Source organism: Aplidium turbinatum, chromosome 4 (genome assembly GCF_918807975.1).
Source record: "Aplidium turbinatum chromosome 4, kaAplTurb1.1, whole genome shotgun sequence".
NCBI classification, from domain to species: Eukaryota; Metazoa; Chordata; class Ascidiacea; order Aplousobranchia; family Polyclinidae; genus Aplidium; species Aplidium turbinatum.
The window spans coordinates 45,738,733-45,752,438 of NC_137475.1; the positions used below are offsets into that span (position 1 = coordinate 45,738,733).

General features: G+C 40.4%; 1 protein-coding gene across 5 annotated transcripts in view; it reads right to left on the reverse strand.

The window, feature by feature from the left end:
• Nucleotides 1–13,706, reverse strand: part of LOC145769255 (uncharacterized) — a 196,861-nt gene that overhangs the window by 166,336 nt on the left and 16,819 nt on the right. For 3 of the 5 annotated variants that reach the window (XM_082580833.1, XM_082580836.1, XM_082580837.1), the window contains exons 16-23: nt 12,602–12,799; nt 11,873–12,073; nt 10,928–11,101; nt 10,284–10,457; nt 9,267–9,440; nt 1,894–2,067; nt 1,103–1,311; nt 18–462 (exon numbers count right to left, since the gene is read on the reverse strand). In XM_082580833.1, coding sequence (XP_082436959.1) covers nt 18–462; nt 1,103–1,311; nt 1,894–2,067; nt 9,267–9,440; nt 10,284–10,457; nt 10,928–11,101; nt 11,873–12,073; nt 12,602–12,799 — 1,749 coding nt within the window. The remainder of the gene's footprint in view (nt 1–17; nt 463–1,102; nt 1,312–1,893; nt 2,068–9,266; nt 9,441–10,283; nt 10,458–10,927; nt 11,102–11,872; nt 12,074–12,601; nt 12,800–13,706) is intronic. The other 2 variants (XM_082580835.1, XM_082580834.1) reach the window with 2 other exon arrangements.

Genomic DNA, 13,706 nt, shown 5'->3' on the forward strand with positions numbered 1-13,706 from the left:
TTGGAATCACAATTTACCTCAAGCTGTTTCTTTTTGTAACCGAGGAGAATGTAAGTCGCCTCAAAGATGTTATGGACGACCCCAGGAGGAACAACGATGTTTCGAACGTCCAGAATGCTCTGAGCTCTTAATTTGTTCACAGAAATTTTCTGCTTTTCGAGCTCTAAAAGATTTTCCATTAGATCGTTGGCTCGCTTAATGTAGTTGTTCAGTGGGGTGCTGCAGTGGGAATGAGTTTGCTTCAAACTTTCTATAGAAGATGAATGAATTCTTTCCAAGGCTTGTCGTATTTTGTCTAAATTTTTTTCTTCAATTGAATCTTTGAGTTGATCTAATAATCCTCTTCTGAGAGGAGGAAATACTTTTGAATTCCTTTTGGACATTTTACTGGAAGTTAAAGATGTTCCTGAAAATGAGTCTAAACTTCTTGCAGAGATTGACGCCGGGTTTGATCGAAGTGATCTAAACACGAGAACACGCTCATGGATATTTTTTGCAGAGTTGCACAACAAAGCAATAGTGAAAGCAATTAATTGTGTGATTTATGTCCTGCTTTCACCAACGAGGTTTGCTGCTAGGAACTTTATTTTTTCTATCAGTCGACTCTACTTAGAACATTTATCGCAAACCGGTAAGCTACATCTTATCACGTTTGTTGTGAGTTTTCAGGTTGGACAAGCCTTTCTTAATAACATCAACTTTCTCAACATTCTCCGTTCTTCTCCCACGATTCGTTGGCACATTCTCTGGAGACAAACCGAGGTAAATTGTATGTAAAATTGATGATTAACTAAATTCAACTATTAACAAAAGAAATTAAAAAATGTGCCAAGTCTGAATGTCACAAGTTTGTGTCCTGTCTAGTTTAGTAAGTCCTGCTTTAAATTTGGAACTTTAATTTTGGTCTTGAGCACATTTAATATTCCACTCTCATTGAAGAAACGTGATTTCGAAATACATTTGATAATTTGCGCTGTAGTTTACTTATGCTCAAACTGTTCAGTTATAACATCAAGGCCGATCATGGCATAACTTATCATCTGGCTAAAGACGGGTAGCGTTAATCATAACATCAGCAAGCCAGGCTGTAAGAAGATTTCACCTGTTTTCAGAAACGTCGTTCGAGTGGTTCCTTTGTTTCATGTCACCTTCAGTACGTTTCGCCAAGTTGATCAGATCCACGAATTCCTTGTCGTCAGGTTGCCACTCTAGAAACATCGGGTCAGAATCAATGCAGTCAATTGTGTGGACCAGAAGAACTCTGTCGCCGCTGGCCAGCGCCATCTTCAAATCACTTTTTATGCAGGAAACCTGAACAGAGCAGAGCTTAGTTGAATAAACTACTGCGTGGTTGATGATAGATTCAGTTTGTTTTTTACTGTAGCCTATTTGTTTTAGTATTACAGCACGTATACATCAGTTAGGCTGCACAACTTTATAACTACAGCAAAGTCAGCCGCCGCCTCAGTCTTTCTTTCCGCCACCCACCCTTTCGCCACTTCCCCTCCCTTCAGTCACCTTTTTCAGCCGCCACCCTCACACGAATAGATGATAACCTGGTGCTTAGCATATTTTTGTAGTATTCAGGTTTAGGCTGCGCCAGTTCGTTTAGGATTTAGAATTTTAGATTAAGTGGACGGGAAAGAAATGAAACCGATTTTCGTGTTCACTTTTATCCATGCCATTGTGTCCTGCCAAAGGAGCAGACGCATGCTTTTAAGAGGTGTCGAACTGGCGTCCCTTCCAACGTCGTATACCATGCTTTCACCACTATTATTATCCTACTTTTTATTTAATGATCATTTGATAGAAAAGAACAAGTTTAAAGTAATGATGTTTATGTGAAAATATGACATGGCTATATCAATTCATTGTCAAAGTTATTTTTCCCACCGTTTTATCGCGGTCTTTCATCTTGTTGAGAGCTTCATAAGAGTGTTTAAGTTCACCTTCCGGGATGGCGATGCTCTCTGCCCATTCCAACTTCATCTGAAGCTTTTTCAAACAAAAAGATGAAGCCGTAGGTTTGCTGGATATCTCAGTCAGTACTTTCAAGTCGTTCATTCCCTGCAATGGATGATGACGTGTTACAACTTTCAGGTCGTCTGTATTGTCATCAAAGTTGGTACAAACCTGCTCCTGAAATTTTAATGACTTCCGACAAGTTGTTAACAAGTTATGCATAGGCCAATGTGTCTGCATAGAATTCTTCAAGTGAGAATCTGTTTTTTAAGTATTTGAACTCCACTATTAGATCAAGTTGAAGATGCACCTTGTTTTCCCAGACATTGCTGGTCCGATACACAAAGTAAGATTTCTTGTGCGCTTGGTTTTGAATGAGAAAATATCATAATTGCCTGGCTGATATTTCTCTTAAAAATTAGACCATGTCATTTGGAATGTCCGAAAGGTTAAGACTCTCGACCCTTTGGCTGAGAACTAAAAAGGCTCAATGGAAGAAGATTGCAGCTATACGGAACAAACTGCGTGACTTTGGCATGGTTTGTCTATTGTGGCCACAGCATTTGTGGAATATCAAAAAGAGAGAGATATTCCTTCAACAAAAGTGGAAGGAATATACAACATAAATAGTTTATAAATAGTTTTTAACATAAATAGTTTCAAACGTCCTGTTATAGTCGTCATTTTATTTACGTTGAATATATGTAACTCGTGACCAGCGTCACTACATAATCACAGTTCAGCGTTTTCTGGTACAGACGTTGGAATTGATTACCACCGCACTGCGCGTGTAATCAATTGAGCGTTCTGTACCACGTTCCTCAGTTGATTGTTTTGCGTTTCTTTCTTACTATATATTGCGTTGATTTTATACACTGAATCAGTAAGTAACAAACCAGCTCAGTGGCCGAGTGGTTTCGCCCTCGGCTCTGGTGCTGGTAGATCTGAGATCGATTCCAGGTCGGGTCAAACCGAAGACTTTAAAAACGGTACCGATTGTGTTCTATCCTGCATAGCGCAGTGAGAATGAGTCGGGTAATAATGTAATAGCATCGTAAACCTGATATAAATTGAAAATGAGCCCTGTCGCTAAAAGACCTTAGCTGTTGTAGAGCGACAATAAATAAAACCATAACATTATTATTATTAGTAAGTAACAAGACCAGCTCAGTGGCCGAGTGGTTTCGCCTTCGGCTCTGGTGCTGGTAGATCTGAGATCGATTCCAGGTCGGGTCAAACCGAAGACTTTAAAAACGGTACCGATTGTGTTCTATCCTGCATAGCGCAGTGAGAATGAGTCGGGTAATAATGTGATAACATCGTAAACCTGATACAAATTAAAAATGAGCCCTGTCGCTAAAAGACCTTAGCTGTTGTAGAGCGACAATAAATAAAACCATAACATTATTATTATTAGTAAGTAACAAGAGGTAAATGGTTTTCTCACTTGGTTGGCTATCGCTACAATTATTATTGTTTATTTTATATTAAACGTCTGGAAATACAACAGACATTTAACTGGCGTCGCCGGCAGGATCTTTACAGAATTTCTACAGGATTTTAGAAACATGGAGAAACTGATCGAAGTCCTGCAACAACAAATTGCCAACCAAGAACGCCAAACGAAGGAACAAATTGCCAACCAAGAACGCCAGACGAAGGAGCAAATTGCCAGACAAGAAGAACGTCACCGAGAACAAGAACAACGTCACCAAGAACAAGAACAACGTCACCAAGATCAGACGAAACTACTCATGGAACAACTACGAGAAATGCGAGCCCAAACTTCAAGACCACAATCAACAACAATACAACAGCAGGTATCTTTACCTAAGTTCGTAACTTTCGATGCCACCACTGAACTGTGGGCAGACCATTGGAAGAGGTTTAACACCTTTGTAGCAGCACATTCAGTCGCACAAGACAAAATGCCGCATGTTTTTCTCACCAATCAATCACCTACAATATACAAAATGTTAACAAATTTGGCTGCGCAGGAAACAAACCCAAAAGAAGTCAACGATCTCACCATGACGGAAATTACAAATTACATGGCTTTCATGGCTCAACAATTCGACCCAAAAAGGTTCATTGTGAGGGAGCGATTCCGTTTCTGGAGCGAAATGAAGCGCAAGCCCGGTGAAACAGCTCAAGAACTAGCCATCCGCATACATCAGGCAGCTGCCACCTGTGACTTTTCGTCCATTTCAAATCCATTGGACGAAGCTTTACGTACTCGTTTTATTTGTTCAATAGGTAACGAGGCGGTGCTTAAGGCGTTATTCAAAATCAGAGCTGATGAACTTACTTTCAAACGTGCGGTGGAGGTTGCATCAGAAACCGAAGAGACAGCCAAGGTGGCCAAAGAAACTGTTTACGGCACTCCACCAGTACCAGTTGCGAAAGTAAGGACCATCAGCAAACCTCCAAAAACTAGGCAACTTACAGGTACTTTCTTTACTTCTAAAAATAAAGAATGCTATCGCTGTGGTAATTCCAACCACAACGCCAATGACTGTAGGTTTAAGAAAGCCACTTGCCATTTCTGCAACATTACGGGACACTTACAGAGTGTTTGTCGAAAGAAAGCTAGACAGTTTAAACCTTCTAAGGTAAATTGTATCGAGGAAATTAACATGCTTTCTAGTTCTTGCAGAAAACCTCGAAATTCAAAGTTGGAAGTACCGATCTCCATTAATTCGGTTACCACACACTTAGAACTGGACACTGCTACAAATGGAAATTTCCTTTCCAGCGACGTCTGGACTCGGGTAGGCGCACCTCAATTGCAAGTACCAGTGTCGCAGTTCCAATCTGCTACCAAGCATCTAGTACCAATCACGGGTTCTTTCACGGCCCAGGTAACTTGTCCTTCCACGGGAAGGTCAGATAATATTCCTTTTGTAGTCACGACAGTCAAAGGACTGAACTTGCTAGGTCGTGATGCAATTTCGTCTTTAGGAATTTCTATCGATAAATTCCTTCTGTCTAACTATTCTACTTTACAGAGTATCCAGTCATACGACAAGCCTGATAAGAGTCTGGAGAAAGCATGCTCCCTCTTATGTGACGAGTTCAAAGATGTTTTTAAGCCTGAACTCGGGTGCTTGCGAGATTATGAACTAGACATAGATTTTAAGTCTGATGCTAAACCTGTTTTTCTCAAACCTAGGCCTGTACCTAGGCCCGCTAAAGGAGGACTTAGCACAAGCCTATGATTCGGGCATTGCACGTGGTGTATGGACACCAGTTCAGTTTTGCGATTGGGGTACACCGGTTGTTCCAGTCCGTAAGCCTTCAAACTCTTCAGGAGCGAAGGCCAAGTTACGCATATGTGGCGATTATTCAGTCACGGTGAACCCTTCCCTGGAGACCCATCGTCACCCGTTACGCTTACCAGAAGACTTAATGCAAAAGTTGGGTGGTGGGTACGGTTTCAGCAAGATAGACTTGGCTGATGCCTACAATCAGATTCGACTTGGTCCTGACAGTCGAAAACGACTCGCATTAAGCACTCACCGTGGCGTACTTTTACAAAATGTTTTACCTTTTGGCATATCTTCTGCTCCAGGTTATTTTCAGAATATCATGGAAGACCTTACAGCCGACCTTCCAGGGGTCGCAGTCTACCTAGACGACATTCTTGTCAGTGGAACTACTGCTGAGGAGCATCTCCAGAATCTTAGACGGCTCCTCGATCGACTTCACTCAAAAGGCCTGAGGTGTAGGAAAGACAAGTGTAAGTTTGCACAACCTCAGGTAGAGTATCTCGGACACATTTTGTCCAGGCAGGGCATCTCCAAAGGTCCTAAGGTAAACGCCATACTGGAGATGTCTGCCCCCACTGACGTATCTTCTCTTCGTTCATTTTTAGGTTCCTTACAATTTTACTCGAAGTTTCTACCGTTGAACGCTTCTACTGTAGCAGAACCACTATACCATCTCACGAAAAAGGACATTCCTTGGAGATGGGGAAAACAAGAGGAAAACTCTTTTGCTCAGCTGAAGCATCATCTATCTACTGATGAGGTTCTTACACATTTCAATGGATCACTTCCGGTAGGTATCGCATGTGATGCTTCTAGTGTGGGCAGTGGTGCTACTTTGTTTCACCGTTACCCAGGTGGCACAGAACGGCCTATAGCAAACGTTTCAAAAGTATTAACAGCCTCTCAGAGAAACTATAGTCAAATTCAGAAAGAGGCTTTGTCGATAATTTTTGCGCTAAAGAAATTCTATCTATCTTTTTGGTAGATCATTCATTTTGATCACAGATCATAAACCATTGCTTAGTCTTTTTGGCCCGACCAAATCGACACCTTCTTTGGCAGCAAATCGTTTGGCTCGTTGGGCACTCTTTTTGTCGCAATTTACATACACTATTGAGTACAGGAAGACAAAGGATCATCAAAACGCTGATGCTTTGAGTCGCTTACCAGCAGGAGGGGATCAAGTCTTCGATGATGAGGAAAGTGCGGATGACATTGATATCGTCTGTGCTATCGATGCTTTGGATTTGCAGGTCCAGACCCCAAATGCCGCCTCACTGCGTAAAGAATCTTCTAAAGATCCTATCATTTCCACGGTAATGCGTTTCATTCATGAAGGATGGCCGGCCAAGTCTTCTCCACAAGACCCGGTCGAACCGTTCCGTAAGTACGCAGACTCTCTTTCTACTTGTTACGGATGTCTACTTTACGGTTCCAGAGTGGTCATCCCGTCCAAACTTCGTCCTTCCGTCCTTCAGTTGCTTCATGAAGGACATTTCGGCATTGAGAGAATGAAGCAGTTGGCAAGGACGTCCGTCTACTGGCCAAACATCGATCGAGACATCGCGGAACTTTGTCACAAGTGCAGTACCTGTGGCGAATATCAACCGCAATCTAAAACCCAGGTCCAATCATGGACGGTTCCAGAAGCACCGTGGAGTCGCTTACACATAGATCATGCGGTAGAATTCATGGGTTACCATTGGTTACTCAGCATTGATGCTTTTTCTAAATACCCTTGTATTCATGCTACTACTTCCTTATCTTCAACAGCTACTATCAACCTGCTAGAAGAAGATTTTGCTCATTTCGGCTATCCCCATACTGTAGTTACCGATAATGCTACTACTTTTAAATCCACAGAATTCCAAACTTTCTGTAAGGAGAGGGGTATGGTACACATCACGGGTGCCCCTTACCATCCGGAAACCAATGGAGCGGCGGAGCGCCTCGTACGTACGTTCAAGCAAGCACTTCGCAAATCTTCCCTGCCCCCGAAACAAGCAGTCTTGGAATTCCTACAGCAGTATCGACGCACGCCCACTCCGAGTGGCTACTCTCCAAGCCAATTACTCAACAATCGTCAGATTCGAACCAAGATCGACACGCTTCTCCCCACACCGTCTCAAGTGGTACCCCGACAAAACCCTCACAACACGGACGCCTCTGAAGTTACAAAACGACATTTCAAACCGGGAGATCCCTGTTACGCGCTATCATTTACTCCACGACGGAGCCAGGATCCTCGTTGGGTTCCAGCCGAGGTGATTAAGCGACAGGGTAGCCGAATCTTCCTGGTACGTCTGCTGCCACATGGTCCGACGTGGAGGCGCCATATGGACCAACTGCAACCTCGCTATGCATCATCGGAGGACCAGGAGCCGGGAGAAACTCCTGCACCAACAGTCGACTCCTCCGCTGTCTCCACCTCAGCTTGAACGGATTTGGACGACACACCGACTGTACCGGAATTCGGGCCACACAACCCACGAAGGTCGAGCCGTCGCCGCAGACCTCCAGCCCGTTTCGGACTTTGAGAGTTATTGTTTGATTCGGTGTCTTGTTCATATTTTTCTTTGTGTATAAAAATTATCGGGGGAGGTGTTATAGTCGTCATTTTATTTACGTTGAATATATGTAACTCGTGACCAGCGTCACTACATAATCACAGTTCAGCGTTTTCAAGTTCAACAAGAGGTAAATGGTTTTCTCACTTGGTTGGCTATCGCTACAATTATTATTGTTTATTTTATATTAAACGTCTGGAAATACAACACGTCCAACTGCCTTTTATAGTATAGTCTGCCATACACAGGAATTAAAAATGGAATAATTTGATAAGCAAACTGTTTACAGTTGATTTTGTTTATAAACACTTAGTTACTTGCAAAGTTAAACCGTTCTGAAATAAACTATTAGGGTAATTCAGGGCAAAACAAGTCGTCGGGTAAAACCGGTCAGTTTGATTTCAATCAAAAAAAATTCTTCCTTTTGGAATAAATACACTCAAAAAATGCTTTAGCACACTTAGTGGGTTATTTGTGATGTGACAACAAAACTACTGTGCAATTTTGATTGCTGCCTTGGTCTAGGCTGCAAAACATAAGTTTGTGTAAAAATTTACCTTCATGCTTTTGACTAACTTTGTTGTGGTTTAGACTAAACAGAACATTACACTGTGAAAGTTGTTAATTAAACCAACACTTTCTATTTTAAGCGAAACTACAATTATTGTACTTTGTCTCAAAACTATTCATCGCGTAGTTCTTACTAGGAAATTAGTTTTATTGGGTATTTATTTGGGTCTGTTTAACACTAAAAAAGAAACATTCTTAACTTCATGTAAAGATATTGACAAGAATACGAAAGTGTGAAAAGTCTTACCCCGCACTACCCTACACTAATGTCACAATCAAGGTGCAAATGCCTCGTGATGGCTTGCTTTGTATCTTCAACGAGCGTGTTGTTTTGCTATAGAATTCTGGTGCGATGTGTTATTATCGGGTATTGACCTAAAGTAACCTCTGATGACGAAATCTGTATTATGTAACGTGTTTTCTACAACCTTCGGCCCTACGTGACCTTCTAGACACTTCTGCTTGTTGACATTTAAATGCTACGTGACCGAACGATGGTTCTTTATGATGTAATCTTCTCGAAGTTATTGGACTGAACAGCCAACTATAAATAGTGGTGTAGTTTGTGTAATGTTTATTCTGAGATTCTGAGATTCTGAGATTCTGAGATTATTATTATGATGATTATTATTGAGTTGGTTATGAGAGTTGTGCTATGAGTTGTGGATGGGTAGTTGATGCAGAAATTAGAGTTATTTGAGAAGCTGTTTGTTAAAGTTCTTCAAGAAGTCAGATTATCATTTCACTAGTAGAATTATTCGACATTTAATTGACTTCTTTTCGGTTGACCCATTAAACTACGTCATTGAATCTTTCCAAGTCTTTTTCCTGGTAAGAGATAGAAAGAAATCGTGACAACTAACATCAATTGACTCTGGCATCACTGCTTTGTACTTACTCTGCTTATAGTTTTCTCAAGTTTGTGTAAGACGTTGTAAGATTCGTTTAAATGTTCAAAAGGAATCTTTACTTCCTTTGCAATGTCAAGTTGTTCTTTGAGGCGCTCAAGACAGGAATAACTGGCGTTTGGGTGCTTGGCATCTTCGGTGGCAGTCTGCAGTTGTTTGATGATCTGAAGTTAAGAAAGATTTCTTGGATTAGTTTTGTTCAGTTTGAGCTCCAAGAAGCTTGAACTATCACGCGTGAACTTTTATCACAGGTCTAATGTTCTCGGTTTTTCACAAGTTGTTGAGCTGACTGATGGTAGTCTTGGTGGACCTATGTTAAGGGTATATAATAAGCAATTTCTTCTGTTACCGCTGGTTGCTATTTCTTTCAGTAGACGCCAAGTAGTTTTTTCTTCTTACTTTTATCACATTAAATTTGTGAGACATGATAAACCAAATTAATACGGTACTTTTTTTTATAACCAAAACACGGATTATGAAATAAAGCACAGTGTGTATGTGTAATAAACGCAACGTCAAATCTTCCGCTTTTAACAAAAGTAACAATTTGCGTTTATCATATCTCAAAAACCTGACGTGATAGAATGAATCTAAGATGAGATTCTGATCCAGGGACCCAAAAGTACTCTAAATTAGTTTTCAAAGGTCATACAGCAAAAATCATGTAGACCAGTGTTATCCTTATTGCAACTTCAACTGTGTTGTGTATTTTGGTTTGTGTTCGTTGAAACAATGTACCTTGCTTTCGTTCCCCTTAGGTTAGGGTTAGTTACAGTAGTTCTTTTTTGTCATTTTTGTTAGTCAGCACTTTTCGTTTTGTTTCACCATATATTTTGGTTGCACGCCTTTTTGATAGTATGCAGTAGTTTCATTCTTGCGATTTTAAATACACAAGTAGAAAACTTTTATATGACTTTTGTTGATTGAGTTAAAAACACAACAAACTGCGTCTCTATTTATAAAGCTTGCAATAGCTTAATAATTTACATTGAAGCAACTAGGCTTACCCTTTCGGGATTGTCCCTCAAATCTTCTAAAGTATTGCAAGATTCCTGAAGCTGTAACTCTGGAATTTTCAACCTTTTGGCCAAGTCCAATTGTTCTTTTAACGTTTTCATTGTTGCAAGCGACGCACTATCCGAGTTTATTTCATCTGTAGTTTGTTTGAGACCATTGGCCACCTGAGCGAATAACCTTAGTGACGTAATCTATGTTCAGCAAGTTTTGTGAGAATGTGATTTAAAACTCAAAAAATGAGGAAAGGAAAACGTTAACAATAATTTAAACATCACATTATTTTCAATTGTCAAGAAGATGTATATTTTTTTCCTGCTAAAGTACAGTTACCATCTCAACGTCGATTAGTGAGCGACCTTGCTGAAGGGTGTAGGGGTACAGTACATGGGTTCGATCTCAGAGAGGGATATATCAAGAATCGTATTCACGGCGCCAATTTGTTTTGAATCGATCAAAAGTAGCCGTAATATCCTGTTGCATCTCGAACAACCAGTGCCATTAATTTCTTTTTCGACAGACAAGTTGTAAATCATCAATCATATATATTTTGAATTTCAATTGCGACAATAAATAGCCTAGTAGTTGTTCATTTTCCATTCCATAGTTTTTGTTTTTTATTTATTTTAATTTTTACCTCTTTTGATTTATTCTTCAACCCGTTCAGGACGTCATAGGCTTCTTGCAGATCTTCCGCCGGAAGTTCAAGCTTTTCTGCTGCGGATAAATATTTCTGAAGAGCTTGCATGCATGAGAGGGAGACACTGGGGCGTTTTGCGTCTTCAGTGGACTTACGTAATGCTCGTTTTGTCTGAAATAATTATAACGCGGTTAGTTGATGGATAAAAAATAAGAAAGAGAAATCCCTCATTAAAAAAAAACGAAATGAAGCAGGTTTGCAGATCTTGCAGCATTTGTGTAAGTTTTATGATGCCATTCATGCGCTACTAAAAAACTATGCACGGACAAATTGTGTATTTTGGGCGGTGCACATCAGAGCACTTGTCAATACTCGTTGTCAGCGTTGTAGGAGGATTTCAACTTTTATAGATGTTTATTATTAATTCTAATAAATTCTATTTGAAATGAAAACATATCAACATTACCATTATTGTGTTTACCATTATTTGCAACTGCAAAAATTTCTCACATCTGGGAAGGAAAATTAGCACAATTTGCGGGCAAAAACCAAAGAACTGGCAACTCTTAAAGATTGTCAGGCATTGGCGGGCATTGCCGGCATTTTTGAAGATTAGACAGACATTTTCAAAGGCTGTCGTACCGTAATTGTGTTTCTTAAGTCTTACTGTAACACAAAGCGTAATCCACCAAACTAGTCCAGCTGCAAGTGGCAACACTGGTAATGTTCGCCAATGCATGACAGTGACTAGAGGTGGCCTATGTCATGCACATTATTTGGTGCTATAATAGTTTCATAAAACCATTACTTAGCAGTGGATCATTTGGTCTTTGTGCTACACACTGGCAGATAATTTCTCGATCGCGAATTTGTTTTCGGTGGTTCTATGGAAGCACTGGAAGATTGAGCAAGTCGCTTTTCTTATAAAGCGTGCGGTGTCACCTTGTTGATTTTTTCTTTAAGTGTTTCCAATACGTTGTAAGAATCCTGAAGGTTGTCTAAGGGAACGTGCAGCGAGAAGGCAAAGTCGAGTTCCTCTTGCAACTTGTTCATGATTGTGAACGACGCGCTGTTCTTTCTCGCTTCGTTTGTGATGGCGGTGAGTACATAGAGGACTCGTGGAATTTCTTCTACTTCTGATTTCTAAATTTCGTTGATTTGTGTTAGGAGGCGATTGTGGCATTTTTTCAAGCTGCTTTACAGAAGATAATTTACAGAACAAGAAAAGAACAAATTGCAAATCAAGGACATCTCAGTCAGCAAACTCAATTCATTTCACACTGACCCAATGTCTGTAGATATCGAAACAAAAGTAGCTGTCGCAAGCTGGAATTATTGAACGACTAGGTATATAGATTTATAATTAACACCTACAGACGTTATTTGAATGCCAAACCTAACAGATTTACTGGCTGTGCACCCTATCAGCCTTGTAGACGTTGCAGACATAGCACTAATTTGTTGCCGCTGAAGGTTGCAACAAATAATCAACAAAATATCTAATGCAATTTCAAACTTTGTGTTGTGATAAATTTGACACCATTAATATGCATTGAGTGTAATAACAACAGCTGGCACCTTGGTGAGATTGCAGAGTGGAGCACTTAATAGGGTTCAGTCAGCTGCATAATATGATTGTTAAAAAAGAAAGCACATCTCATGTTAACTTACTGCAGCGGCTGTATTTTTCAGTCTCTCCAGTGTTCTGTAATAATGCTCTAGCTCTTCTGCGGGGATGCACAAGACTTCTGCAAGCACGAGCAGATGTTGTAGTGTGTGCATCACAGACAGGTTTACCTCGTCAGTGTTGGCCTTCAAACTGACTTCGCGCAGCTCTTGTTTTACTTCTTCTATTTTGTCTTGCCTTGTCTACCACAAAAATGATCACTACAAGGAATGACGTAAGTGAACTAATCATGTCGCTTAATGTTTTGCACTATAGACTAGGGTGGCTTGTTTTTGAACTTTTTTTTAATTCTCTCGGGGTAGTGGGGAAGTGGTGCCAATGAATGAGAACAAACTCATGACAAAGTTTAAGATTTGTAACAAATTGTCTTCAGCCTCTTCATGAGGCTCAAAAATCGAAAAATGAGTCAAAAACGCAATTTTTCCAAAAATATTTTTAGTTGGGGTAAATACAATATTGTTTAGACATATCTCCTTCAGCTTCCTCACAGCTTCTGAAAATTTCCATTTTGCTGAAAATTTTGCATTTTGTTTGTGGTTACAAAACTACAAACTTCGTCAGTGACGTAAATTCAAATAAAAGACCTCACTTTTTCCTACCAAATTAACCCAATTTCATTAAATAATGGCGCAACAGCTCAAGGCAGGTCTATAAAGAGAAATGCAATGATGTTTTATAGTTGGCAAAATGTCTAACGCAATTATGCATTATGTAACCACAAACAAAAATGCAAAATTTTCAGCAAAAGGAAAATTTTCAGAAGCTGTGAGGAAGGAATAGTTTAAATGACTCCAATTTTTTTTCTTAGGTTAATTATCATTCTTCCATCCGCGTCATACCATCTGCGAGTGCGGCGCTTCAGACAGTATGAGCTTCTGAAGCTCGATCGACTGGTATTGCAGTGTTTGAAGGTGGCGTGGCGTCTTCCCAGGTGGGCGTGCAGCGCTTTCTTTTACTGTAAGCCTGCATTGGGGGGCTTTGGTGTGTTGAATCTGTGTCGCGAAAGCGACACGCTTTTGATAGCCCAGGCCTTCAAGATGCTGACGTCTCCTGACGACCGTGTCTCTGCCATCGCTTTCGGGCAGCTTA